This window comes from Oncorhynchus gorbuscha, linkage group LG21 (genome assembly GCF_021184085.1).
Source record: "Oncorhynchus gorbuscha isolate QuinsamMale2020 ecotype Even-year linkage group LG21, OgorEven_v1.0, whole genome shotgun sequence".
In the NCBI taxonomy this organism is placed as follows: Eukaryota; Metazoa; Chordata; class Actinopteri; order Salmoniformes; family Salmonidae; genus Oncorhynchus; species Oncorhynchus gorbuscha.
In genome coordinates, this window is record NC_060193.1 from 25498920 (window position 1) to 25526355 (window position 27436).

General features: G+C 42.5%; 2 protein-coding genes across 4 annotated transcripts in view; both read left to right on the forward strand.

The window, feature by feature from the left end:
* The first annotated feature begins 2558 nt into the window (after positions 1–2558).
* On the forward strand, positions 2559–6400 carry LOC124007668 (bone morphogenetic protein 4). 2 transcript variants are annotated; one of them, XM_046318344.1, is made up of 4 exons: positions 2559–2964; positions 3271–3934; positions 4695–4781; positions 6089–6400. In XM_046318344.1, exons 1-4 carry the CDS (start codon positions 2706–2708, stop codon positions 6219–6221), a joined length of 1143 nt encoding a protein of 380 aa, XP_046174300.1. In that variant the 5' UTR covers positions 2559–2705; the 3' UTR covers positions 6222–6400. The 2 variants fall into 2 exon arrangements, with proteins under 2 accessions (XP_046174300.1, XP_046174301.1); XM_046318345.1 differs by having other exon boundaries at positions 3274–3934; positions 6089–6399.
* Positions 6401–7043: 643 nt separating this feature from the next.
* Positions 7044–27436, forward strand: part of tspan5a (tetraspanin 5a) — a 28918-nt gene continuing 8525 nt past the window's right edge. For both annotated transcript variants that reach the window (XM_046319112.1, XM_046319113.1), the window contains exons 1-4: positions 7044–7430; positions 16419–16469; positions 17567–17713; positions 21100–21270. In XM_046319112.1, coding sequence (XP_046175068.1) covers positions 7350–7430; positions 16419–16469; positions 17567–17713; positions 21100–21270 — 450 coding nt within the window. In that variant the 5' untranslated portion in view covers positions 7044–7349. The remainder of the gene's footprint in view (positions 7431–16418; positions 16470–17566; positions 17714–21099; positions 21271–27436) is intronic.

Consider the following 27436-nt stretch of genomic DNA (forward strand, 5'->3'; position numbering starts at 1 on the left):
GGCTTTGTTACTTTGGTCCCAGCAGATCATTCACTAGGTCCCCCCGTATGGTTCTGGGATTTTTGCTCACCGTTCTTGTGATAATTCTGACCCCACAGGGTGAGATCTTGCGTGGAGCCCCAGATCAAGGGAGATTATCAGTGGTCTTGTATGTCTTCCATTTCCTAATTTTAATTTTATCTTACTAGGCAAGTCAGTTAAGAACAAATTCTTATTTTCAATGACAGCCTAGGAACAGTGGGTTAACTGCCTGTTCATGGGCAGAACGACAGATTTGTACCTTGTCAGCTCGGGGATTCAAACTTGCAGCCTTTCGGTTACTAGTCCAACGCTCTAACCACTAGGCTACCCTGCCGCCCCACAGTTACCCACATTGCTCCCACAGTTTATTTCTTCAAACCAAGCTGCTTACCTATTGCAGATTCAGTCTTCCCAGCCTGGTGCAGGTCTACAATTTTGTTTCTGGTGTCCTTTGACAGCTCTTTGGTCTTGGCCATAGTGGAGTTTGAAGTGTGACTGTTTGAGGTTGCGGACAGGTGTCTATAATACTGAAAACAAGTTCAAACAGGTGCCATTAATACAGGTAACGAGTGGAGGACAGAGGAGCCTCTTAAAGAAGACGTTACAGGTCTGTGAGAGCCAGAAATCTTGCTTGTTTGTAGGTGACCAAATACTTATTTTCCACCATAATTTGCAAATAAATTCATTAAAAATCCTACAATGTGATTTTCTGGATTTTTTCTTCTCATTTTGTCTGTCATAGTTGAAGTGTACCTATGATGAAAATTACAGGCCTCTCTCATCTTTTTAAGTGGGAGAACTTGCACAATTGGTGGCTGACTAAATACTTTTTTGCCCCACTGTATATACTCTTATATAAAAAGAAAAGTGCTATCTAGAACCCAAAAGGGTTCTTCGGCTGTCCCCATAGGATAACTCTTTGAAGAACCCTTTTTTGGTTCCAGGTAGAACTATTTTGGGTTCCATGTAGAACCCTTTCCACAAAGGGAAAGAACCAAAAATGGTTCTCCTGTGTGGACAGCCGAAGTACCCTTTTGAAACCTTTTTTTCTAAGAATTTATTATTCCATATAACATGAGCTCTAACTTTTCTAAAATTCTTCCGAGAAACTGTAACAGATAATCTGTTACGTGTATCCGAAAGTTTAGAACTGAATAAAATAGAAGACAAATCTAAAAGGGGGTATGCGCCAAAACAGTTATTTAGCTAGCTCAGTCCCTGAGAAACTGTTTGTTACTCTCTCAGTCCCTTTAGGGCGTACAGTTTGTGTAAGATGTACATAAGTGGAACCAGCTTTAACTCCTGATGCTGACATATATACATAGATGAGTGCACACGCACGCACTCACTCACACGTGCATGCACATACACACACAGGGTAGTAACCGATAGCCTTTCCGCCCTGCCTGGCAACACCCTCCTCCAGAGCACTGAGGCACCAAATTAATCCTTCATCAGCCAGTTAATATAAAACAGATTAGTGATTTGTTAGCAAGCTGGTACTAAAGCTTTTTATTCACTTCTTTAGGAAGTTGTAGTTGCCCCCAAAAAAATAATAATAATAATCATCTGTTTCTACCACAGATTTGGGGTGTTTAGATAAACATTTTTATGGTAGTCGTAAGGGTGGAATCATGTTTGTCTGTCTGTACGTTTAGAGCATCCCTACAGCTATGGAGCACAGCTGCATCTCTGAATTAAATGAAGGTTCAGGGACCCTTGATGATCTGCTTCTTTCAGGCTGAGTCCAGTGAATTAGCCCCCTCTATTGACACTTTTATTTAATGACAAACGTAAGGTAAAATAAGTCATGAGAGTATTGTGTTACTTATGAACTGACTGATTGGGTATTCTGTTCCTAAAAATGTGATTTTGTTAGACTCCTTAAGGGCACAAACGAGGGCCTTGACTGCCTGTCCAACTGTAAAGTATTTTCTAATGTTTAATTTAAAAAAAAACATGCATCTTCTTCAAACAGGTTTTGTTCTCACGGTTGTTATCTTTTGTGGAGCGAGGGAAAAGTCGAAACATGTAAAACATCAATTGAGGCATCGCATATAAAGTGCTTGTTGACCCTTACAATAATGCCTTGTCTTTTATGTGGAACGTTCCCACAGTTTTTAGGGTGGACTAAAACTATATTCTGGTTCGGATATCTGACAATTTATGCAACCCATTGTGCTGCAAAAAAATATTCGGTCTCTAGAATAAAATGACACGGTATCCAATATTTGATCATACTTTTAGCAGCAGCAACTGAAAATCGCAGTGCTTTTTAAATTCCAAAACCAAACGGGGGAACAATGTTGTACTCAGCCCCCATTGCAGACACAGTCACCATAATGATGCTTGTCAAATGGAGTGTGACATTCCAGAGGTTCTCTGTGTGATCCCTAATTGCTTTCGCAAAGTTCTGACGGTTCCTGGAGTTCTAACGACCCAATTAGTGAGTGGACCCGCCTTTCGGTCCTTTCTGTCCTTCTGGGGCGTGAGATTGAGGCTTGACCGTTTCGCACCATTCTTTGATCAGACAAGAGGACGATAAGACACCGGCTCTGTTCCCCAAAGTCTGTTTGTGAAGTTGGATTTGTTTCTTATCGAAGGTTCAAATGAGCCTTTTAGGTGGATTAGTCTACCGCTGAATCCAAGGTTTGATTGTTGAGCTGCCTGTTTGAGGTGCTTACATGAAAATGCTGTTCCTTCTCCTGTTGAATTGTGCCTGGGGCCTATTGCTCACAGATGACCTGGAAGGTGCCATCGAGGAGAATGAGGAGCTGGGCAAAGCCATTCTGGAGATGCTGCACATCAATAAGCTGTCTGCACCCCATGTGGCCAAACCGCACCCCTACATGAGACAGGTCTATCAGCTTCTGGACACACAAGAGGCCCGAGACTTGGGAAGCTCTGATGGAACACTGGTGCAGAGTTTCCGGAGTGTTCTGGGTAGGAGCCTAACTTGAAACCGTTATACCGTAAATAAGATATTTTCCTGACATTGATTGGTCCTCATATGGAATATGAACAATATGTTTAATGTCTTATTAGCTAGTGAAATTCCTGTTAGTCCTGAAAACAATTCTAGCTTGCAGTTAGCTAATATCAGCTTTATTATACCATAGTTGTTCCAGGTTGTGTATGTGATGTTATTAATTGATGCCTGTATTTTGTGTGTTCTGTGCTGTGAGCCAACTTTGGATGCAATCAACTAGATTGATTAACATGGTCTCTCTTTATGTTCCATGGACCAAGCAGGCCCACCGCATGCCCCCGCAGGATGGATCTGGTTCAACGTCTCCCACCTGAAGCCTTCTATGGCCGTGGCTGAGCTCGTCCTGCTCCGCAAGACCCTCCACCCCGACCCCCTCAGTGTCACAGTGTCCCTGCACAGCCTGACCCGGGGTGCGAGTGGCCTGAGCGTGAGCCCTCCCCTCGAGGAGAGGATCCTGACCCTGGATCAGCTACCCCCGTCTGGCTATGACGTGTTCGACGTGTCCCCCTTCATGTTCTCCTCCATGCCTCTGGACGTGGTGGGCTTCCAGCTGCGCTACACGGACGAGAGTGGGAGCCTGGTGCTTCATGAGGCCCTGACCCAGAGCCTCTACTGCCTGGGAGGTGGCTCCCTCAGCGAGCCCCTGCTGGTGGTGTACCGGGCTAGGCCGCTTCGCCCCCAGACGACGGCTGCCACCAATGGGTTCCGGCCTGAGCGGAGACAGCGCCAGCACTGCCGCACGAGGACGAGGAGCCACGAGAGGAGGAGCCTCTTCCTGGCCAAACGAAATGGCTACAAGCGCCGCCGCTTTGATGCCAGCTCTGACCCACAGTGTCGGCTCTATCACCGCTATGTTGACTTCAACCAGGGCGATCTGGCAAACTGGATCCTACAGCCGTCAGGGTTCAATGCTACCTTCTGCAGGTGGGAACGTCACACAAACATACATTGAGCTCCAAAAGTATAGGGACAAATTCACTTATATGTTTATTAAAGTAATAAAAGGTTAAATATTTGGTTCCCTATTCCTGGTACACAGTGACTACCTGTGACTCTAGCCTGTGACTCTACAAATTTGTTGCATTCATTGCTGTTTGTTCTGGTTGTGTTTCAGATTATTTTGTGCCCAATAGAAATGAATGGTAAATAATGTATTGTGTCATTTTGGAGTCCCTTTTTTTGTAAATAAAAACAGAATATGCTTCTTAACACATTCATGTGGATGCTACCATGATTACAGATAATTCTGAATAAATCGTGAATAATGATGAGTGAGAAAATGACAGAAGCACAAATATCATACTTAACTTTGTACTACTTTAATACACGTACGTGAATTTGCCCCAATACTTTTGGTCCCCTAAAATGGGGGGACTATGTACAAAAAGTACTGTAGTTTCTAAACGGTTCAACCAATATGGATGGAAATACCCTCAAATTAAATTGGACAGTCTGCACTTTAACCTCATAGTCATTGCATAATTTTAAATCCAAAGTACTGGAGCCAAAATAATAACAAAATGTGTCACTGTCACAATACTTTTGGAGCTCACTGTAAATGATGACTTAACTACCCAAGTGATGATGTCATTGCAGTCAGTTTTGCCCGCTGACTGGGTCGTGAAGTGATCATCCAATACATAACCTTGGATGTGTTTATAATCCGAGCGTTATCCCATTTCAGAGGTACCTGCCACATTGGGAATTCAGAAGTGTCCATAGAAGGATTTAGACCAAGGAAAACATCACCTGAGGAGAGATCAGTGAATAGGTATGTGTTGAGAACTCGATATCCAGTATTCACCACAGATACTGTAGTAGCCTTTGTGTAGCTATTTGTAGACAATACTGCCATACAAAGGCAAAACGCAGTAACTACACTTTGTCAAAATGTTGTTAAGACTGAAATGAGGCTTTGTAGTATCTGTTTTATCTTGTGACAGTGTCCTGGTTCAATTATGTTCAGTTTCAAAGAAAATGGAGCATGAAATTTGCAGTACCTACGAAATCTAAGGAAAACCCAAGGAAAACAGCAGTAACTGAAGTTACTGCACTTGTACTTTGTTTCACCATGTTGTGACTGCAGTTACCCGCTCTGCCATGCGAAGACAAAGAGCAGTAAATAGGTAAACAGTGAAACTGAAGAAAAAAAATGGCTTTAAAGTTATTTGCTGTCCAGACAAATACAATATGTCGTAGGTAGATAAGTGATAATGCACTGATGTATCATCTTATTAGGAAGTCATTTTTATGCATATCAACCATGACCTATGACCCATAAATGAAATAAATGACCATACCAAGTCAAACAGAAAGACAACAAGAAAATTGGATAAACACATTTAGATTGTAGATATATGTATTTTTTAATATAAATGTTCTGCGTGATGAAATAGTCCTTACCTCATGGCAAAAAAAAAATGCTTGTGGGTTACTACAACAACATTCAATACATGGAAACACAACTACATAACACCATTAAGTATAGTTGGAATGTAGTTGGAACTCTCAAGCTGTTTCCATCAAACAGAAAAAACAACAGAGTTGAATAAACACATTTAAATTGTAGATATTGCACTTTGCCTTTTGCATGACCCATATAGTTGATAAGGTCAAATCAGTGGTCATGGTTGATGTGCATAAAAATTACTTGACAATAAGATGATACATCGGTGCATTATCACTTATGCACTGATGTATCTATCATCTTATTGTGAAGTAATTTACAACATAATTGGCTGGCTAGCAAAAAAACTTTAAAGCAATTCTTCTGTTTCACTGTTGGCGTAATTACTGCGTTTGGCCTTTATCAATCAGAATAGACATTCACTTTGTATAGTTTCATATCCACTAGGACAATATTATTCTGCAGGATTGTTGTAATTAGGGTTGCAAAATTCTGGTAATTTTACCAAAATTCCCAGGTTTTCTAGAAAATCCCGGATGGAGGATCCCTGATTTCCTGCCTAATTCTCTCCTGATTCTGGGAGTCTTCCAACCAGGATTTCTGTTGCAGGAATTTTGCGACCCTACAACTACGTTACTGTAGTTGTAATATTTCGTTTCCTTCAATTTCAGCTCCAACTGTGTTCCACTTGAGCTGTCATCTCTCACCGTGATGTATAGGAGTGAAACGGATGACGTCATAATCCAGGAGTTTAGAGACGCAAGGGCAGAGAGCTGCACATGCCAGCCACAGGCTAAGCCTTGAAACCAGCTCCCACATACAGTATTTACCTATCCTAGCCACTGGAGGGCGAAATTGCTTATTGAATCTGAAATAGGATGCCTGCTAGAAGACCGGCTAGTAGACCTGGGAGAAAAGGATTAGGGTCATTTTATGTTTTGAGAAATCTATGAACGAGGGTTGGTATGTTCTGGTGTGGTGGGTGAATAAAAAATACACTTGAAAAATGTCCTCCTGTTTACTACATGTGCTACAACTCAAGAGCTTTTAGTCCAACCAATACAAGCATTAGAACAAAGAATCAATCGAATACATTACACAAACGGGCATTTTGTAATAAGACTTGTCGTTTGGAAGTGCAGCAAAACAGTTTTTTTTACAAATGTATATTATATTATAGGCTAATTTACATATTGTACCTATCTGATCCTTTCAGATCTACAATGGTGCTTGTAGGGTTCGGGGCTCGGCGCGGGTTGGGTTTGATTCGGAATTTAGCCTTTCCTCCCATAGGGCCAGTGAACCACAGATTTATGTGGACAAAATTCCAGCTATCAAATGTCAAGTCTAAACCAGGCATTAAAAAATATCGCAGCCTAGGGGTCAATGTCTTGCTTAAGGGCAGAATGTCTTCTTTCTTCACATTGCTGGTTTAGGGATTCGAACCAGCAACCTTTCGGTTATTGGCCAAACACTATTAACCGCCAAACACTATTAACCACTAGGGTAACTAGGGGTTCGAGCTAAAATTGGGCAGGAAGAGCAGGAAGAGGAAGAACAACCCACTACTTAACAGTCAAACATCTGATTGGTTGTAGCTGTAGTTCTTTAAAAACGCAGCCATAACTGTGGGGGAACGATTATCCGATTTGATCGGTGACAACCGAGAGGTCCCGTTAGTTGTAAACGCAGAGTGGATAGGTTGACGTTTGTTTGCTATTTACAGTGTTAGAATTGTGCATTATTCTACTTTCATTATCAGCGTGACATCTGTGTCGAGGGATAGGCTACAGTATGTTTATTTTATTTGGGTGAACCGAGCAGACAGCAAGTTCCAAGAATTGGATCGCCGAGGAGCTGAACCTGCCGCCTGCGAGCCTATGATCCGGTATATTTATCAGTCTATGAAACCCAACTGTATGACATTCAAGCATGTCAGGAAAACATTTTAAAGGCCATGAAGTCAGTTGCTGCATCAAATATTTTATTTTTGGATTTAACATAATATTTTGGGTAAGTGTGTTTTTCTTCTTGCTATTTTCCAGTCTTATTGTCGTTCACTTGGGCAATTTTGAATCTGCAATCTGATGTTGTAAAATTCAACTGTAGGCCCAGCTAGAGGAAATGGCTTAAGTGGTATTATAATAGCCTAATTATTGTGTATAATATTCCTATAAGGATTTTTACGACCAAAGATGCTTCACAAGCTGTGAACATGTGATCGTTCGATGTGTGTATAGCAGCAAACCACTTTGGATGTGTTGCCATGCATTGCAAGCTATTTTTGAACTTGCTTATTTTGGTTTGTGAATATGCACAATAGCCTTCACATAGACTGCTACTCAGAGCACCTTTTAATTTTCAGTCTCCACCGTTCCCGGTAATCCGCTTTCTGTCCTCGTTTGTCGGGACCAACGAACATCATTGTGAAAAGTTTTTTCCTCACATGCGAATGGTTGCATAAACATGAATATGCACTATTTATTATCATCATCGGGACTACATTCCCAGTAAACACAATTATGTTGAAAAAACGTCTAAAATCCGAACGTTGAAGTGGCATCTTTTCTGGAGATTGAAAATAAATATATTACAGGCGTTTTTAGGTACTGAATGAAAGTGGAAAATATGTCATTTATACGTCTTTTTTTGTCGTTGATTCTATGGCCAAATTTCAAATGCACATACTGTACATGCTCAAGTAATCCATATAATATAGGAAAGATTGCAATATAGAATATTTATTATTGCTGCCATATGTCACATGCACTTATGTTAACTTTTACAATAGCTTAACATTGTCAGTGATAATGTTCAAAGTAGTCCTACGAAATAAACCAACAGTCCACTTCAACTACAATAACAGTCTCAGTAATTGACCTGTTGTTGTTTATCTACCCTAATTGAATCATAGACGTCTAGTCTATATTTCATTAGTTTGAACAGCACAATAGAGTATGGCACAGCTCGCTACAGTAGAGCACAGTAGAGTACAGTACGGTACAATACGATACAGTACAGAAGATTTGTATTCCGTAGAGTATTGTATAGTTTAATTTAGTAGGGAACAGTACAGTAGAGTACATCAGAGTAAAGTAGGGTACAATACAGTACATTATACTGTACTCTACTGTGCTCTGCTGTATTGTACTACACTCTACTTTTCTTTACTGCACTGTACTCTACTGTACTGTGCTTTGCTGTCCAAACGTGTGAAACACAGGTGTCTATGATTGGTTCAGATTTGGTCTGATCCGGACCCACCAAATGATTGGTTCAGATTTGGTCGAGTCCGGACCAGACAACATCTGAACCAATCATAGAAAGCTACAGTTGAAGTCGGAAGTTTACATACACCTTAGCCAAATACATTTAAACTAAGTTTTTCACAATTCCTGACATTTAATACTAGTAAAAAATGTAACTGAGTCAGGTTTGTATGCCTCCTTGCTTGCACACGCTTTTTCAGTTCTGCCCACAAATGTTCTATAGGATTGACGTCAGGGCATCGTGATGGCCACTCCAATAAATTGACTTTGTTGTCCTTAAGACATTTTGCCACAACTTTGGAAGTACGCTTGGGGTTTATTGTCCATTTGGAAGACTCACTTGGGACCAAGCTTTAACTTCCTGACTGATGTCTTGAAATGTTGCTTCAATATACAGTTGAAGTCAGAAATTTACATACACTTAAGTTGGAGTCATTAAAACTTGTTTTTCAACCACATTTCTTGTTAACAAACTATAGTTTTGGCAAGTCGGTTAGGACATCTACTTGGCAGTTTTATGGCAGTTTTGGAGCAGTGGCTTCTTCCTTGCTTAGCGGCCTTTCAGGTTATGTCGATATAGGACTCGTTTTACTGTGGGTATAGATACTTTTGTACCTGTTTCCTCCACCATCTTCACAAGGTCCTTTGCTGTTGTTCTGGGATTGATTTGTGCTTTTTGCACCAAAGTACGTTCATCTCTAGGAGAAAGGACACGTCTCCTTCCTGAGCGGTGTGACGCTGCATGGTTCCATGGTGTTTATACTTGCATACTATTGTTTGAACAGATGAATGTGGTACCTTCAGGCGTTTGGAAATTGCTCCCAAGGATGAACCAGACTTGTGGAGGTCTACATTTTTTTTCTGAGGTCTTGGTTGATTTCTGTTGATTTTCCCATGATGTCAAGCAAAGGCAGTGAGTTTGATGGTAGGTCTTGAAATACATCCACAGGTAAACTTCCAATTGACTCAAATGATGTCAATTAGCCTAACAGAAGCTTCTAAAGCCATGACATCATTTTTGGGGATTTTCCAAGCTGTTTAAAGGCACAGTCAACAAAGTGTATGTCAACTTCTGACCAACTGGAATAGTGACACAGTGAATTATAAGTTAAATAATCTGTCGGTAAACAATTGTTGGAAAAATTACTTGTGTAAAGCACAAAGCAGATGTCCTAACCAACTTGCCAAAACTATAGTTTGTTAACAAGAAATGTGTGGAGTGGTTGGAAAACAATTTTTAATGACTCCAACCTAAGTGTATGTAAACTTCCGACTTCAACTGTATGTTTCACAAGTTTGGACAGCAACGCACAGTACAGTAGAGCACAGCACAATCTTTTCGCAACAAATCTATGTCCATGGGCGTTGAAATCAAGGCCGGTCCAGATCGCACCAAAGAAGAGTAAAAAAAAAAGGTTGGTCCGGACAGGTCCAAAAAAAAGACTTGGAAAAGACGTTGGCCTCGATCCATGCGTAGTGGGTTATGTCTACTCAATTCCCACTCAGTTTTTCCTTGTGAAAAGTAGGCCTGGCCTAAATGAATGTCCATTCCAAGACAGCTTATTGTTTACCTAACACTTAGCCTCCACACCTAATCTAATTGTGACTAGGCCTATTAGTGAATTGTCTCAGATCTCCTGCGAACCTACAGTATACCATTGATTGTAGGACTGACAACACTGAAAAAGGAGGATAGCTTCTAAAGATCCCATCATTATGTCAGTGACTTCATCTCAGACAGGGAGAGCTCATTATATGGTACCAAGTAGCTGGAAAAATAGGTTAATTTACTAAATAAAACCTCACTATTGTTGGGGAAACATGTTTTGGACTCACGTCTGTGTTTCTTATTCCCCTTTAGTTTCAACTGCCCTGTTAGAGAAACGCATGAGCCAGAGTTTAAGGGTCATGTCCAGAGGGACAAAGACCATAACAAGGACATTTTTATATAGTAAGCCTATCTCTGAAAAACACATTTGGCTCTTCAATGTCTTTCCTTGAAGATTCAAAAAAAGGCAAAGTCTTCCCATGATGCTTTTCTTCTTCTGTTGCCTCTGTATGGTTTTTGGACTGGGAATAGCTGACCAAGGAGAGCTTTTCCCATTAGGATTACGTACAGGTCATGTGACTCTCTAAGGTCTTATGCTGGCTCGCAGGAGTTTGGCAGAAATGGTCGCCTGGTTAATTCAATGATAATGTAATCCCATTCAACGCCCTCCATCGCCTTTGTTCCCCTCAACCCCTCCCTCTGACCTTCCTCCTAAAGTCCGTCCCATTCGGCATTGTCTGCTTTCAGTGCCATTGACCATGTCCATGGTCGTGAGAGCCAGTGGTCTGCTAATGGTTTGAGCATTATTCTGGTCTTAAGTGATGCGGCTGCAAGAGCCTGATTTCACCTGCCATGATAGAGAACCTATACCTGCAATGGTTCTAGCCATGTCGCTGGCATGCCCGTTGTCGTCAACATGTGACAATATATATATATATATCCAAGATCCATGTGAGAGGGCTTTGATAAACTACACAACTCTATCCTAAATGTCTTTGGAGGGTATTGCGTTGTGTAATACAGAAGTGCTCATGATATCAGATTTATAAATGGAGCTGGTGCCACTGAAGAGAGGTTGCGTCAATAATTTATTGCCGAATTTCCAATGGGATCATGAGTGCAGTATCAGCGTTAAACTTTCTGTCACTGCGTATTCTATTAAATCCAAGCTTTCTGTATGTCATTGAAGCCACACATCCATGCCCTGGCCAACAATAGGCCTGACTCCCTGAAATCACTATCAACCACATTTTAAAACGATCATTAATAACCCAAAGAATTGTCATTTTATCTGACATTGGAATGTAATATTTGCAGGTTTTCGCACATTTGTATCAACATTGTATCAACATTGTATCAACATTACAGCGAGTTCTCATCGGGCTGTAATGAATTAAAGTCGGGTGGATAAATAAAGGCTTTGGACACAGCTACAGCAACAGAATGGCAGCCAGGAGAAACATTGCTTGTGGTATTTTTGTAATAGTTTTCTCTCTGGGGGTCCATCTGGGACCATCGTCTGGAGTACCTCACAGTGTCTGGTGAAGTTCGAGATCACATGTTACACAACTGGAGTCTTTACAAAACAAGGACCATGGAAACCAAAGGGTTTGCGTTGTGATTTGTCATTGTCACGTCACGTCAAATGTGCCAAAGAGGAGTGAGTGTGAATTATGACTACAGCTTTATTACACAATAAGAATCCCCCGACTCTCTTTACCCTATCACTACAGTTGTGAGTTTAGAGTTCAGATTGTCCTCTGGCCCATGGAGATATTACATTTTTAGTCAGCTCTTCTCCCGTATCTGACTGTGTTGATTTGAAAGATTTGTCATGGGCCCTCGTATCCTCAAAAAGTTCTACAGCTGCACCATCGAGAGCATCTTGACTGGCTGCATCACCGCCTGGTACGGAAACTGCTCGGGCATCCAACCGCACGGCGCTACAGAGGGTAGTGCGTACGGCCCAGCGCGTCACTGGGGCCGAGCTCCTTGTCCAAGGCTCCGGCCACCCAAGTCAGTCTGTTACCGCACGGCAAGCGGGAGCAGTCTGGGACTAAAAGGCTCCTGAACAACTTCTACCCCAAAGCCATGACTGCTGAAACAGTTCATTAAACAGCTACCCAGACTTTCTGTTTTCACCCGCCTACCTACATGTACTTCAATCAATCACCTAACCAAACCTACATGTACATATAACCTCAGTCAGTCACTCCAACTACCTCATACCCCAGTACACTGACTCAGTACCAGTGGTACTCCTTGTATATAGCCTCGTTATTGTTATTTTTTTGTATGACTATTTTCTTTTGATCTATTTGTTAATATTCATACTTGTAAACTGCATCTTTGGGAATGGGCTCCTAAGTAAGAATTTCCCTGTAAATTCTACACTTGTTGTATTTGGCGCATGTGACGAATACAATTCGATTTGTTTAAGTATATGGATTAGTCTCGTTGTGAATCATCTCTGAAGTGATACACTCAGTCCAACTGAGCAGTGTGAATCTGTGTATGTTACCTAATGTATTCTGCATCCCAAATGGCACCCTAGTTCCTGCATAGTGACCTACTTTGGGGTCGAGTTACCTACATTTGAATGTTTAATTGTTTTTTTGGAAAGCTACCAGGTCTTGCCAGCCATTTTGATATTCAGTGTAATCTCGGGGAATTAAAGAAGTGGCATAGGTACAGTTTGTATTTTCCTACAAACGTTTCAGCCGTCTTGCTTTCAATGGCCGAAGGGATCATTTATTATAGTGATACCGTTCGTCAACAAATGGCTAATAGGTTTGTGTACTAAGTAACCAATAATCGATCTATTCAACGATTTGCAGAAAACCAACCCTAACCTGACATGTATGCAGTTCAACCCTACTCCCAAGGGTTATTTTATTTAGGCTGACTTTATTCATCATGGCTCTTCCTTCGTCGAGGACACATTCGAAACGGGCCCCAGAGGACCAGACACATTTTCTCCTTTCCCTAAATATGCAGATTGTGCTTCAAAGCGCACAGGGAACCAACCATATCTAGGCTACATGACCCAAAAGTGTGTGTCGGCCATAAATTGCCTCTGACACAGCATCTACCAACCTGAGGTTTAGCCTGACACTATTATTCTCATCCCTATTCTGGTTCACACACTGTATGACAATATCCCTGTATGGTGAAACAGCTTACTTTCTCGCATTTGACTCCATTGTCGCTGAACCGGTAGCCAATAAAAGTGCTGGAGAGGAAGGAATCCGCTCAAGGATTTCACCATGTGACCAATGGGGACTTTAAAATAGTTACAGAGTTGAATGGCTGTGCTAAGGGAAAAACTGTGGCTGGATCAACAACATTGAAGTTAGTGCGCAATGCTAACCTAATTGACCGAGGGCAAAGAATAAAGTCTGTACAGAATGCAAACATTCCAAAACATACATTCTGTTTGCAACAAGGCACTAAAGTAATACTGCAAAAGAAATGTGGCAAAGCCATTCACTTTTTGTCCTGAATACAAAATGTTTGGGGCAAATCCATTACAACACATTACTGAGTACCACTTTCCATATTTTCAAGCATAGTGGTAGCTGCATCATGTTATGTTTATGCTTGTAATCGTTTAGGACCGGGGAGTTTTTCTGGATAAAAAAATTAACTGAATGGAGTTAAGCACAGGCAAAATCCTAAGGGAAAACCTTGTTGTCTGCTTTTCAGCAGACACTGAGAGATGAATTCACCTTTCCAAAGTCCAAATCTACACTTGAATTGCTTACCAAGAAGACCGTGAATGTTCAGGAGTTACAGTTCGGACTTAAATCTACTTGAAAACCTATGGCAAGACCTGAAAATGGTTGTCTAGCAATGAATTTTGAAAATAATAGTGGGCAAATGTTGCACAATCCAGGCGTAGAAGGCTCTTAGAAACGTACCCAGAAAGACTCACAGCTGTAATCACTGCCAAATATGCTTCTACAAAGTATTGACTCAAAGGTGTGAATACTTATGTAAATAAGATATTTCTGTATTTTATTTTCAATAACATGTTTAACTTTGTCATTATGGGGTGTTGTGTGTAGATGGGTGAGACAAAAATGATCTAACCCATTTGAATTCAGGCTGTAACATGAGAAAATGTGGAATAAGTCAAGGGGTATGAGTACTTTCTGAAGACATGGTATGTGACCGTGAGCCTTGCTGAGATGAATGACAAGTCGAAGTGCTCTCTGTTGTCACGACAACAGATGCCTTTAGGCATTGTTGTCAAGGGGAAGGAACTTAGTAGTTAGGCTGTTCTAAGAATCAACAAGCATTTTTTTTCAGGATATTGATAGAATGGCCCCCCCCAAAAAAACCTAGCCAGTTTGTTTGTGCTATCATGCCAGCTCCCTGTCACTCATGGTCCTGTTTGGCTTGACTGACAGCAATAGCGTTGGCAGGAGCACAAACAGATCTGGGCTACCCAAAACCACCCTCATTGTCTTTAGGTAGAATTCAAACAACTCAGAGCCGTTACATTTGCCAACACCCACCCAAACAACCATTAGGGCCTCACTGTAGGCAGAAACCAAGATGGAGGAGGGTTGCTTTAACCGGGACCATCCATCCCTCTGACGTGTTGTTTTAGCCACAGCTGGGGTTTCTGTGTTTTTATGAGAACATCAAGCTACCACATTACTGTGTGTATACATGCACGTGTATCACTCCATTTGTGATTTGCGCGCGCGTGCGTGCGTGCGTGCGTGTGTGTGTGGGTGTGTATATGGGTGTGTGTGTGGGTGTGTATATGGGTGTGTATATGGGTGTGTATATGGGTGTGCATGAGAGTGGGTGTATGAGTGCATTGACTATGTCCATCACCCAGCTGTCGAGGCTTGGCTCTTGTCTCTCATGTTAGTGTAGCCTGTTGATCCAAGCCGTTTGGGTATCCCAGCCATCAGAACACACAGGACGGCTCCTTCTGCCCCTTCCTCTCACATACAGTAAATATGCAGAGCACTGACCAAACTGCGCCATCACCCTACATGTTATGACCTTGCAGTCATTCTTCTCCAGAGTGACAATGAACTTGTATCATTGATCATCGAACGATGTCTGATTGAAGTTTAGGGGTGAGCTGCTCCATCTTTATAGCTCTAGCCACACGTCTCTGTTTGTTGTGGCACCCTCTTTATACTTGCCCCTAGGCCTCAGATCTCAGACCAGCCCTTAGCCAACAGCTCTGTATTACAACCACATGAAGTGGCCCTGGTACACTAACAGGAGAACTGTGTTGTTCAGGATAGAGTAATAGTTTGCAAACTATGCCAGACTGCAGCCAGATGGGGTGCACTGGCCACTCTGCCAGTGTCCCACAATGTCCCCTGTAGCTGGCGTATAAATGCAGCCGTTTGTTCATATCATTCCGTGACATATAGCAAAGTTGCACAGCGCTGGCTGATAGGGCATGTTCAATCCGAGCTGGAAGGTTGGACAGCTTGGGCCTGTCTCGTTCACTTCCTGTTGTTGTCATTTGGAAATGGTCCGCTGCATTCAGACAGATTCCAGACGCCTGGCCCCACCCTACAGCTTCCTCTCAGACAGACAGACGGATGTACGGACAGGCAGGCAGAGAAACAGAATAGACAAACATACGGACAGACGGTCAGACAGGGAGGGATGCACCTCCGGTCTCTCCCTTTCAACTGAGATAGCAGTTGAAGATGTTATCACCAAGTGAGTTAGTTAGTTCTGTCAAACGTCCATGGTCAATCTATTTCATTGGTCAAACCTGGCTTTTCAGAATAAGGGTTTCACAAAATTGTCCCAGAAATCAAATCGCTAATATTCTGACTGGGCATATGTTTTCAGTTGAGTGAGGAATTCCTTGGGATAATTGTACATTCTGGCTTTTTTAAATCCTTGACTCCTGTTTAGAATATGCATTGAAGATGTCCAAACATGCAATTTAGTAGTGGAAAGTGAAGTAATGTGAGTTGTGTGTTTATGTAACTGACGAGCATCGCTGACACCCATGATGTGGAGGAAACCTTTTTAAGTGTCAAGGGTGAAATTGAAAGATAGTACATTTCAACAAAGGTGAACTTGAGTGCAGGAAGGAGAGGTTTCACCCTCTTTTTTTTGTCTTTGAGATTTGTGACAGTATACGATGCACGTGATTAATGTGACATATTGTCTTTCTGTCGTCTCTTTCAGTTGCTGGGTGTGGCCTTCCTTGGAATCGGACTATGGGCATGGAATGAGAAGGTGAGTAACATAAGGAGACTGGGTAACATAAGGACCCAGTAAGAACATCAAATAAGGTCTTATTTAACAAAGAAATGTTCACTTAAGTGCAATATACAATCAGTCTTTTCCCACCCTTTGTCATTTACCCCCCTTGTGTCTGGAAGAGAAGAAAGCCACTTGCTGACCAGCACCAGGCTTCCAAGCATTATCTTTGATATAAGACAGCCCAAGTTCTCAAACTTGGGAGTATTTGGAGTAATTTGTGAAAATAGATTATGGAAACAACACCAGAAGCACCCATAAGGGCACCGTCTACCCTTTTGCCTTGCTCTGACATACAGGCCTTGTAGGAGCCATTTTGTCTTACTTATGTGCTTGTTGTGTTGTCTATAGTTTGTCTATACTCTAACCAGTAAAGAAGCACAAAACCAGTAAGGAGGAAGTGCATGAGTTGTTTTGGGGAATACAAACATAGTTGTTTTTATTAGAATGATTGAATCTGGGGTGGTAGGTAGCCTAGTGGTTAGAGCATTAGGCCAGTAACCAAAAGGTTGCTGGATCAAATTCCCGAGCTGACAAGGAAAAAATATGTTGTTCTGTGCCTGACTGTTCCCTGGTAGGCCATCATTGTAAATAAGAATTTGTTCTTAACTGACTTGCCTAGTTAAATAGAAAAAAATACAAGAAATCTACTAGGGAGGAGCTGGGAGAAAATACCAAGGCTGACAGCTTGACATACTGTATTATAATAGGGAGTTAACCTTAGAATGATAGGGGTGCCTGGTACTGAGGTATCCCAGGCCAAAACAGAACCTCTGTTTGATCAAGGACTTTTTATGAATTCCTTACACAAGTTTGGGTCGTAGTGGAATAGAGGAACTCTAAATTAGAAGTCTCTGAGTTTTTTAAACACTTGACCCCTTACATGTCCTATTCATCTGGCCTTTTATGCATTCTATTCCCTCGCGTGGTTTTATAGCTTCCTTTTTAACCAACATTTTTCTCTCTCTCTCTCTCTCTCTCTCTCTCTCTCTCTCTCTCTCTCTCTCTCTCTCTCTCTCTCTCTCTTTTGTTTGTTTGTTTGTTTGTTTGTTTGTTTGTTTGTTTCTCTCCAGGGTGTTCTCTCCAACATCTCGTCCATCACAGACCTGGGGGGATTTGACCCTGTCTGGCTCTTCCTGGTGACGGGAGGGGTCATGTTTATCCTGGGCTTCGCCGGCTGCATCGGAGCGCTGAGGGAAAACACCTTACTGCTCAAGTTTGTACGTCCACAACTCTCTCACTTCCAGTTGGCTCCCATAGACATACACATTTCTATGTGTGTGTGTATATACATAATTTATGTATATGTTATATAGATGATTGGCTTCCTCTTGAACTATAGCAACAGACTTAGCGCCTGTACTTCCCGCGGCTATGTCCCCACATGTTTAGTCCATGATGTGTAGCCTTTTTCTGGGGCTGGGAAACCATGTCCCGTCTCACACATCAGTTATTACAGAATACTTCTGTCAGGTGTGTTAGTGCTGGGCTAAAAACAAATATGTGCACTGCCTGGAGGTTGATTCCCCAGGAATGGAAGGAGAAACACAGGACCAAATCTTCAGTGCTAAATCCTAGCTTTGTGTATGCAAGTTACCCTTTATCCCTCTCGTTCCCTCTTTCACCCTCTCTTTATCCCTCTCTTTCCCCCTCTCGTTATCCCTCTTTCACCCTCTCATTATACCTCTTTCACCCTCTCTTTATCCCTCTCTTTCCCCCTCTCGTTATCCCTCTTTCCCCCTCTCGTTATCCCTCTTTCACCCTCTCTTTATCCCTCTCTTTCCCCCTCTCGTTATCCCTCTTTCCCCCTCTCTTTATCCCTCTCTTTATCCCTCTCTTTCCCCCTCTCGTTATCCCTCTTTCCACCTCTCGTTATCCCTCTTTCACCCTCTCTTTATCCCTCTCTTTCCCCTCTTTCCCCCTCTCGTTATCCCTCTTTCCCCCTCTGTTTATCCCTCTCTCTATCCCTCTCTTTCCCCCTCTCGTTATCCCTCTTTCCCCCTCTATTTATCCCTCTCTTTCCCCCTCTCGTTATCCCTCTTTCCCCCTCTCGTTATCCATCTCTTTATCCCTCTCTTTCCCCCTCTTGTTATCCCTCTTTCCCCCTCACGTTATCCCTCTTTCCCCCTCTCGTTATCCATCTCGTTATCCCTCTCTTTCCCCCTCTTGTTATCCCTCTTTCCCCCTCTCGTTATCCCTCTCTTTCCCCCTCTTGTTATCCCTCTTTCCCCCTCTCTTTATCCCTCTCTTTCCCCCTCTTGTTATCCCTCTTTCCCCCTCTTGTTATCCCTCTTTCCCCCTCTCGTTATCCCTCTTTCACCCTCTCTTTCACCCACTCTTTATCCCTCTCTTTCCCCCACTCGTTATCCCTCTTTCACCCTCTCTTTATCCCTCTCTTTCACCCTCTCTTTATCCTTCTCTTTCCCCCTCTCTTTATCCCTCTCTTTATCCCTCTCTTTCCCCCTCTCGTTATCCCTCTTTCCCCCTCTCGTTATCCCTTTCTTTATCCCTCTCTTTATGTCTCTTTCCCTCTCTCGTTATCTATCTTTCACCCTCTCTTTCCCCCTCTCTTTCCCCCTCTCTTTCCCCCTCTCTTTATCCCTCTCTTTATCCCTCTCTTTCCCCCTCTCGTTATCCCTCTTTCCCCCTCTCGTTATCCCTCTTTCACCCTCTCTTTATCCCTCTCTTTATCCCTCTCTTTCCCCCTCTCGTTATCCCTCTTTCCCCCTCTATTTATCCCTCTCTTTATCCCTCTCTTTCCCCCTCTCGTTATCCCTCTTTCCCCCTCTCTTTATCCCTCTCTTTCCCCCTCCCTTTATCCCTCTCTTTATCCCTCTCTTTCCCCCTCTCGTTATCCCTCTTTCCCCCTCTCGTTATCCCTTTCTTTATCCCTCTCTTTATGTCTCTCTTTCCCTCTCTCGTTATCTATCTTTCACCCTCTCTTTATCCCTCTCTTTCCCCCTCTCTTTATCCCTCTCTTTATCCCTCTCTTTCCCCCTCTCGTTATCCCTCTTTCCCCTCTCGTTATCCCTCTTTCACCCTCTCTTTATCCCTCTCTTTATCCCTCTCTTTCCCCCTCTCGTTATCCCTCTTTCCCCCTCTATTTATCCCTCTCTTTATCCCTCTCTTTCCCCCTCTCGTTATCCCTCTTTCACCCTCTCTTTATCCCTCTCTTTCCCCCTCTCGTTATCCCTCTCTTTCCCCCTCTTGTTATCCCTCTTTCCCCCTCTCTTTATCCCTCTCTTTCCCCCTCTTGTTATCCCTCTTTCCCCCTCTCTTTATCCCTCTCTTTATCCCTCTCTTTATCCCTCTCTTTATCCCTCTCTTTCCCCCTCTCGTTATCCCTCTTTCCCCCTCTCGTTATCCCTCTTTCACCCTCTCTTTATACCTCTCTTTATCCCTCTCTTTCTCCCTCTCATTATCCCTCTTTATCCCTCTCGTTATCCCTCTTTCACCCTCTCTTTATCCCTCTCTTTCCCCCTCTCGTTATCCCTCTTTCCCCCTCTCTTTATCCCTCTCTTTCCCCCTCTTGTTATCCCTCTTTCACCGTCTCTTTCCCCCTCTCTTTATCCCTCTCTTTCCCCCTCTCGTTATCCCTCTTTCCCCCTCTCTTTATCCTCTCTTTATCCCTCCCTTTCCCCCTCTCGTTATCCCTCTCTTTCCCCCTCTCGTTATCCCTCTTTCCCCCTCTCTTTATCCCTCTCTTTATCCCTCTCTTTCCCCCTCTCGTTATCCCTCTTTCCCCCTCTCGTTATCCCTTTCTTTATCCCTCTCTTTATGTCTCTCTTTCCCTCTCTCGTTATCTATCTTTCACCCTCTCTTTATCCCTCTCTTTCCCCCTCTCTTTATCCCTCTCTTTATCCCTCTCTTTCCCCCTTTCCCCTCGTTATCCCTCTTTCACCCTCTCTTTATCCCTCTCTTTCCCCCTCTCTTTATCCCTCTTTCCCCCTCTCGTTATCCCTCTTTTTATCCCTCTCTTTATCCCTCTCTTTATCCCTCTTTTCACCCTCTCTTTATCCCTCTCTTTCCCCCTCTCTTTATCCCTCTCCCTCTCTTTATCCCTCTTTCTCTCTTTATCCCTCTCTTTCCCCCTTATCCCTCTTTCCCCTCTCTTTATCCCTCTTTCCCTCTTATCCCTTTTCACCCTCTCTTTATCCCTCTCTTTATCCCTCTCTTTCCCCCTCTCGTTATCCCTCTTTCCCCCTCTATTTATCCCTCTCTTTATCCCTCTCTTTCCCCCTCTCGTTATCCCTCTTTCACCCTCTCTTTATCCCTCTCTTTCCCCCTCTCGTTATCCCTCTTTCCCCCTCTCGTTATCCCTCTTTCACCCTCTCTTTATCCCTCTCTTTATCCCTCTCTTTCCCCCTCTATTTATCCCTCTCTTTATCCCTCTCTTTCCCCCTCTCGTTATCCCTCTTTCACCCTCTCTTTATCCCTCTCTTTCCCCCTCTCGTTATCCCTCTTTCCCCCTCTCTTTATCCTTCTCTTTCCCCCTCTCGTTATCCCTCTTTTCCCCTCTCTTTATCCCTCTCTTTCCAACTCTTTTTATCCCTCTCTTTCCCCCTCTCTTTATGACTCTCTTTATCCCCCTATTCCTGTGTTCCAGTTCTCTGTATTCCTGGGGATCATCTTCTTCCTGGAGCTGACGGCTGGAGTGTTGGCCTTTGTCTTTAAGGACTGGATCAAGGACCAGCTCAACTTCTTCATCAACAATAACATCCGGGCGTACCGTGACGACATCGACCTCCAGAACCTCATAGACTTCACACAGGAATATGTAAGTGTTTGAAGATCAGTGTGTGTGTATGAGAAAATGCAGTTATTACAGAGGAGAAGCGCTGGTTTGAGTAAGGTGAAGAGATGGTCTTGTAAGGTGCGGGGGTAGGAGCATGTGTGTGTTGGCGTGTGAGAAAGCGATAGAACCTGGTTGCCCCACTCACATTTCCCGATGCCTTGGCAACGTATACCATGTTTCTATAGCAACTAGGGGAGGCAGGGTGGCCTACGATTCTCGTCGGATGTGTAGCACTCTTAAGAATTTTTGTTAAAAGGATATTTTTATCCATGGCATGAGAATCTCTCATAGTATCTTCAATATTCCTCCCAATCCAGGAATCAGGTACATTTTTAAATCTGCTGTGGAGTACATACCACCCAGCACAACATGTTTGCAGTCCAAAATGTGATTTGTCCAGTGTTTTATATACAGTCCCTTCAGAATGTATTCAAGGTGGGATTAATTGTCCTTTTTTTGTCAACGATCTACACAAAATACTCTGTAATGTAAAATACTCTGTAATGTATTGTAAAGTGGAAGAGAAAATTGAACATTTAAAAAAATAGTCTCTACAGGCTTCCTTCTTTACACTATGTAATTTAGGTTAGTATTGTGGAGTAACTACAATGTTGTTGATCCATCCTCAGTTTTCTTCTATCACAGCCATTAAACTCTATAACTGTTTTAAAGTCACCATCGACCTCATGGTGAAATCCCAGATCGGTTTCCTTCCTCTTCGGCAACCGAGTTAGGAAGGACACCTGTATCTTCGTAGAGACTGGGTGTATTGATACACCATCCAAAGTGTAATTAATAACTTCACCATGCTCAAAGGGATATTCAATGTCTGCTCTTTTTTTTACCCATCTACCAATAGATGTTCTTCTTTGCGAGGCATTGGAAAACCTCCATGGTCTTTGTTGTCGAATCTGTGTTTGAAATTCACTGCTCGACTGAAGGACCTTACAGATAATTGTATGTGTGAGGTACAGAGTTGAGGAAGTCATAAAAAATCATGTTAAACACTGTTATTATTACACACAGAGTGAGTCCATGCAACTTGTAATATGACTCGTTAAGCAAATGTTTACTCCTGAACTTATTTAGGTTTGCCATAACAAAGGTGTTGAACACGTATTGACTCAAGACATTTCAGCTTTGCATTTTTTATTAATTTGTAAAGATGTCTAAATAAATATTATTCCACTTTGACATTATGGGGTATTGTGTGTAGGCCAGTGACACAAAATCTTCATTTAATCCATTTTCAATTCAGGCTGTAACACAACGAAATGTGGAAGGAGTCAAGAGGTGAGAATACTTTCTGAAGGCGCTGTACATCTCCACACTATGAGTTTGGAATAATATTGTGAAAATTCATATAATATAAATTCATATAATGCCCTTTTAGAGTAAGAGCTGAAACAATATTCTCTATGGACACAAGGTTTGTTTGTTGGCAGTGTACTTGTTGCTGATTATGACTAGATATACTCTTGCATGACCACTCACATAAAGACTATGATTTAGAAGGCCAGATCAAAGGGTCCAACACTAGTGAAGTCCAGTTTGTAGGAAAGCACAGGGCAGACCTCATAGCAGATGCCCTGGTCTCACAGAATTGGACCCATTAAAAGGTCTACCCTAAGAACCAGAAGGCCAAAACCAGCCAGGATCAAATGAGGGAGCTGTACTCTGCCCTGTCTACCTGGAACAGATGAAATCGGAGAATTTCTACAGTGCAGGAATATCTCTTCCACATTTGAGAGACGTTGCTACTGGAGAAATGATACACAAAGCACTCAATGGTCCAGAAACACAGAAATGAGTGGGAGAGAGGGCAGGAGATAAGCTTTGTGCGGGGCTGCCTTGCAGAATGTTCTGAGGAACATGGACAGTCAGAACACCAGCATAGAGAGACTGTTTGAACCTGATCAATATGGAGAAGTGGGAAGAACAGGCCAAGCACTCAGAAAATCATGTTGGATTGGGCGTCCAGACGACTCTTTTCAGTCCGTTTTTTGAATGTCTTTCTCTGAATGTGCTAGCAGGTAAATCTCATTCATCGGGACGTGAGTCTCGCTGATGTTATACTGAACTGCAATCTAGACTTGAAGCCAGTTATTCCACACATTCACTCCCACCCAGAGAAGATCATCTTCAGCCTGTAAGGTTTTGATGACTTGAAGGTTTCTTTCTGTGTTGCAGCAATGTCCAGCAATGACCTCAACATGAAAATATCCCTGGAAGATAATCCTGGGGACCGTTTGAGTAAAAACATCGTTACCCAGATCATTTCTACTCATCGCTAGCAGACCAGGAGCTTTAGACATTCTGAAGACACTCCTTGAAGATCCATGCTATATAGAGATTCTTGGATGTTCACAGGAGGGAGTTGAGGAATACGTTCAGAATGTCTTTGACAATGACTAGCAAAAAACATAAACTGTGATGTATGTGAAAGGAAATGAAAAATGTGTTCACAACATGTTTCAGTCCAGTTATGTGCTGGTTTGTTTCCACTGTTTTGAGAGAACGTTCTGGAGAAAGGCACAGATCTACAGTACATCACGCTTTGGACAAGAATCAGGTGCTCCTGCCCGAAACCTCCGTCAGTCAATGCCTTGGCAATTTAGCACGAAGAGGAATACAGAAAAAACAAGTTCTGTTTAAAGAACAAGATGTGATTCAAGAGTTTTCTGTGATCTCCCAAGTGCCATCACTGTTTTTGAACAAGGTCTTATTGAAGAAGACAACCCACTGCCAAACAGTTTACAGCTTCGATCACCACATACTCCAAGAGTTATTCGCAGCAATATTATACACTGAGCGTACAAAAAATTAGGAACACCTTCCTAATATTGAGTTGCACCCCCTTTGCCCTCAGAACAGCCTCAATTTGTCAGTGCATGGACTCTACAAGGTGTCAAGCATTCCACAGGGATGCTGCTGGCCCATGTTGACTCCAATGCTTCCCACAGTTACCTGGATGTCTTTTGTGGGGTGGATCATTCTTGATACACACGAGAAACTGTTGTGTGTGAAAAACCCAGCAGCGTTGCAGTTCTTGACACACTCAAACCGGTGCGCCTGGCACCTACTACCATACCCCGTTCAAAGGCACTTAAAACTTTTGTCTTGCCAATTCACCCTCTGAATGGCACACACACAATCCATGTCTCAATTGTCTCAAGGCCTAAAAATCCTTCTTTAACCTCTCCTGCCCTTCATCTACACTGATTGAAGTGGATTTAACAGGGGACATCAATAAGGGATCATAGCTTTCACCTGGTCAGTCTGTCATGGAAAGAGCAGGTGTTCCTGATGTTTTGTACAGTCAGTGTATGCTCTCTGTCATGAAGAAGAGTGTCGTGACTTGACTTTAACATTAATCTGAAGACCCGATTTTTAAATTAAGTTACCATCTCCTGAATTAAACTCTAAAAGGTTTACCCATCACATCTATAAACATATTAATCATAACCTCATATCATATCATTCTGAACAGTCGTAACCTCCTTGCATCAGCCTTACTTATGATTCAGTACTACACAAATTGGTTTAATTATTTATTTACTAGCTAATTACATGGAACACAGGATAAACATACACACTCTGCACCGGTTATAGACTGGAGACTTAATATGCCGAAAACATGTCCCTAGCGGAATGACAACAACCTGGCTGCTTGTTAAAGAAGAGATGGAGAGGGACACTTAACATTGGTACATTCAGAAACTACTCTCGCCGCAGTAACCATATACTTTGCACAGGAAATGCCGCCCACTGTGAGTAAGAAATCATGAATGTATTTACGTGATAGGCCTGGGTTTGCTGGGGGTCTCTCAGTGAACAGGGCACCCTTGTAAGGCTCTGATTTTCCAAAATGGTTCCAACAAGTCTTCTACTGTTGTCCTTCTTCCTAGTTGTCCGGTATCCGGTGACTTGTCGTGTAGTCCTGAACAGAACTACATAGTTGATTTTTCTTCCATTCGCTCTTGAAGATAAGCAAGCCAGCCGTATCGATGGTTCTCCAGTGGGGTGATGAGAGTCGCATAACACAATGGTTTGAGCAGAGGAACAGGATGGTCCTTATTTCGCTTTTGAAGATACTTTACTTAGGACAGCTAATCAGCCATACCAGTGATTGTCCAGAAAGTGAGTTTATCTTCTCCACCTCGTGTTGAGATTCAAAGTTCAAACCATTTTAAACGTGCAGCTGTAGCTTCACGCTTTTCTGGTCCAATCATTTATACATTTTGCTCGAAAGGGGCGTTTCCGGCAAGCACGTTCTCTGACCTCACTCCGGGGCAATGACTACTGAGTGTGCAAAGTTAATGGAAAACAATTATCTCTTATAGATTCTCAAATCACATCCCTCTCTTAACAAAATCACCTTCATCATTTTTCATATTACATGCACCACGCATAGTATGGAAACTTCATATATATAGTGTGTATACTTTCCAAGTTACAGTATTTCCTTTAACATTTTTAATGACATAAAATAACAAACAAAATGACATTAGTGTTCTATAGATTGCCTCTGATATTCCCCCGTTCTACGTTAGAAATATTGTTCCAGTATTCGCTTTTGAACTTGTCAGAGTTTCAGCGGGAAAAAGTCTGTTGAGACAAAGAACATTTGAATCCTGAGAGCACAGGCCTGAATCTTCTTCCTTGATTTACAACAGGGCGTGAGTTGTTAATCCCCACTAGTTCTTTCCTTCCCCCTCTATGGGTGAGAGTGGGTCTGATCGAAGTTTCATTGCAAACCTTATCTGACCTATTTTGGATTCTCGTGGACAGAATCTGAGCCAAAGATAAGTATTGCTATTGGGAAGTAGTAGCACACCTCTGGTCTCTCTCAGATTCTATGCACAGCTGACCAAATGAAGCTAGGTTTTTCTTTGCCTTTTCTCTCTGGCCTGTTCAACAGAAAAACAAGGTGCTTCCCGAAGGAGGAGTTAAACCTTGCCTTGCCAGCTGATTCACAGTTACCAAACTGGTTAAAAGATGGTTGCCAACGCTTAGTCTATCATATTGGATTTCTGTTCAAATGTCTCTATGAGCAGCATGATAAAATATTTGTTGGAGACGTGATTAAAAATCATGTACTATAAAGGCTGGTAGCTTCCACAAAGAATTCTCATGGCCGTTATAATATTGCTTTGACAATTGTAAAGAAATTAAGAGCCTTAGTCTCAATTGCAAAGAGTTTAAAAAAATACTGCAGCATGCCTTACATAAGTGTGTAAAGGTGCTTGACTTGCTGAATGGAGGATTTGAAATACTGTGATCGTCACGGAAATCTCCCAATTGTAATTTAAATAAATATGAATTCTGGTCCCCCACATGAAGTGATACATCTTTGGTCTGCTCTTCTGGAGTCTCACTCATTTCAATGTGGTCATGAATGATCTATTTGGTTAAGCAAGTGGCATGGCTGCTCAAGACCCTTTTTGTGAAGCAGTCGTAGTGGGTACTCTGGTGGAGGAGACTGCATCAAGTTTGGCTAGCCTCGTGCTGAGCTGTGAAAATCTGCAGACAGTACTGATTTCCAGCAATTATGTTCCTGCAGGTTCTTTTGGCCAGATTCGCCATAGACGGCTGTACTTGTAACATCTCTCGGTGTAAACGCTTTTGGACAAAGGTCTCATCATAAAGGGCTTCACAGTGAAAGATAGACACTAGTATTATTTTAAAATTAGGAGTCACAACACCGGTGATCAGATTCAACATGTTTACTTAACTCAATCTGCTCATGTCATACATCAGTACAGATGCCCTCAAGGGACACTGAAGCCACCTCAAGATATTAAAGGTGGATCAGACTGCTGACACAGGAGGCGATCAGAGTACTTTATGGAGCCCACGGGTTTACAGTGAACTGTTACTGGTTGGAGATGTGACAAGCCAGTGGATCAGTGCTCTTACTGGATAAAAGAGGACTGCAACTCTTTTGTAATACACTGGAGATAAATGGGGGAGGAATCACAGATGAGCTACTTAGAGCAGATATTGTGGGAGAGGTCACGTGAGGATTTTCACTGGGGCTGACTTACCCAGGTTCTTGAGGGCCCCAGTGTCTACTGGTATTTGCCTCTCCCTTGAATTTAATTAATTAAATATTGCTGTGAAACTGCAGTTATTACTGTACCATTGC

Bases quoted from the DNA above. Each gene is read 5' to 3' on its own strand.
- LOC124007668 (XM_046318344.1), top strand. From the start codon at position 2,706: ATGAAAATGCTGTTCCTTCTCCTGTTGAATTGTGCCTGGGGCCTATTG. The intron at 3,935-4,694 runs GTGGGAACGTCA...ATCCCATTTCAG, and splicing joins TTCAATGCTACCTTCTGCAG to AGGTACCTGCCACATTGGGA. The intron at 4,782-6,088 runs GTATGTGTTGAG...CTTCAATTTCAG, and splicing joins GAGGAGAGATCAGTGAATAG to CTCCAACTGTGTTCCACTTG.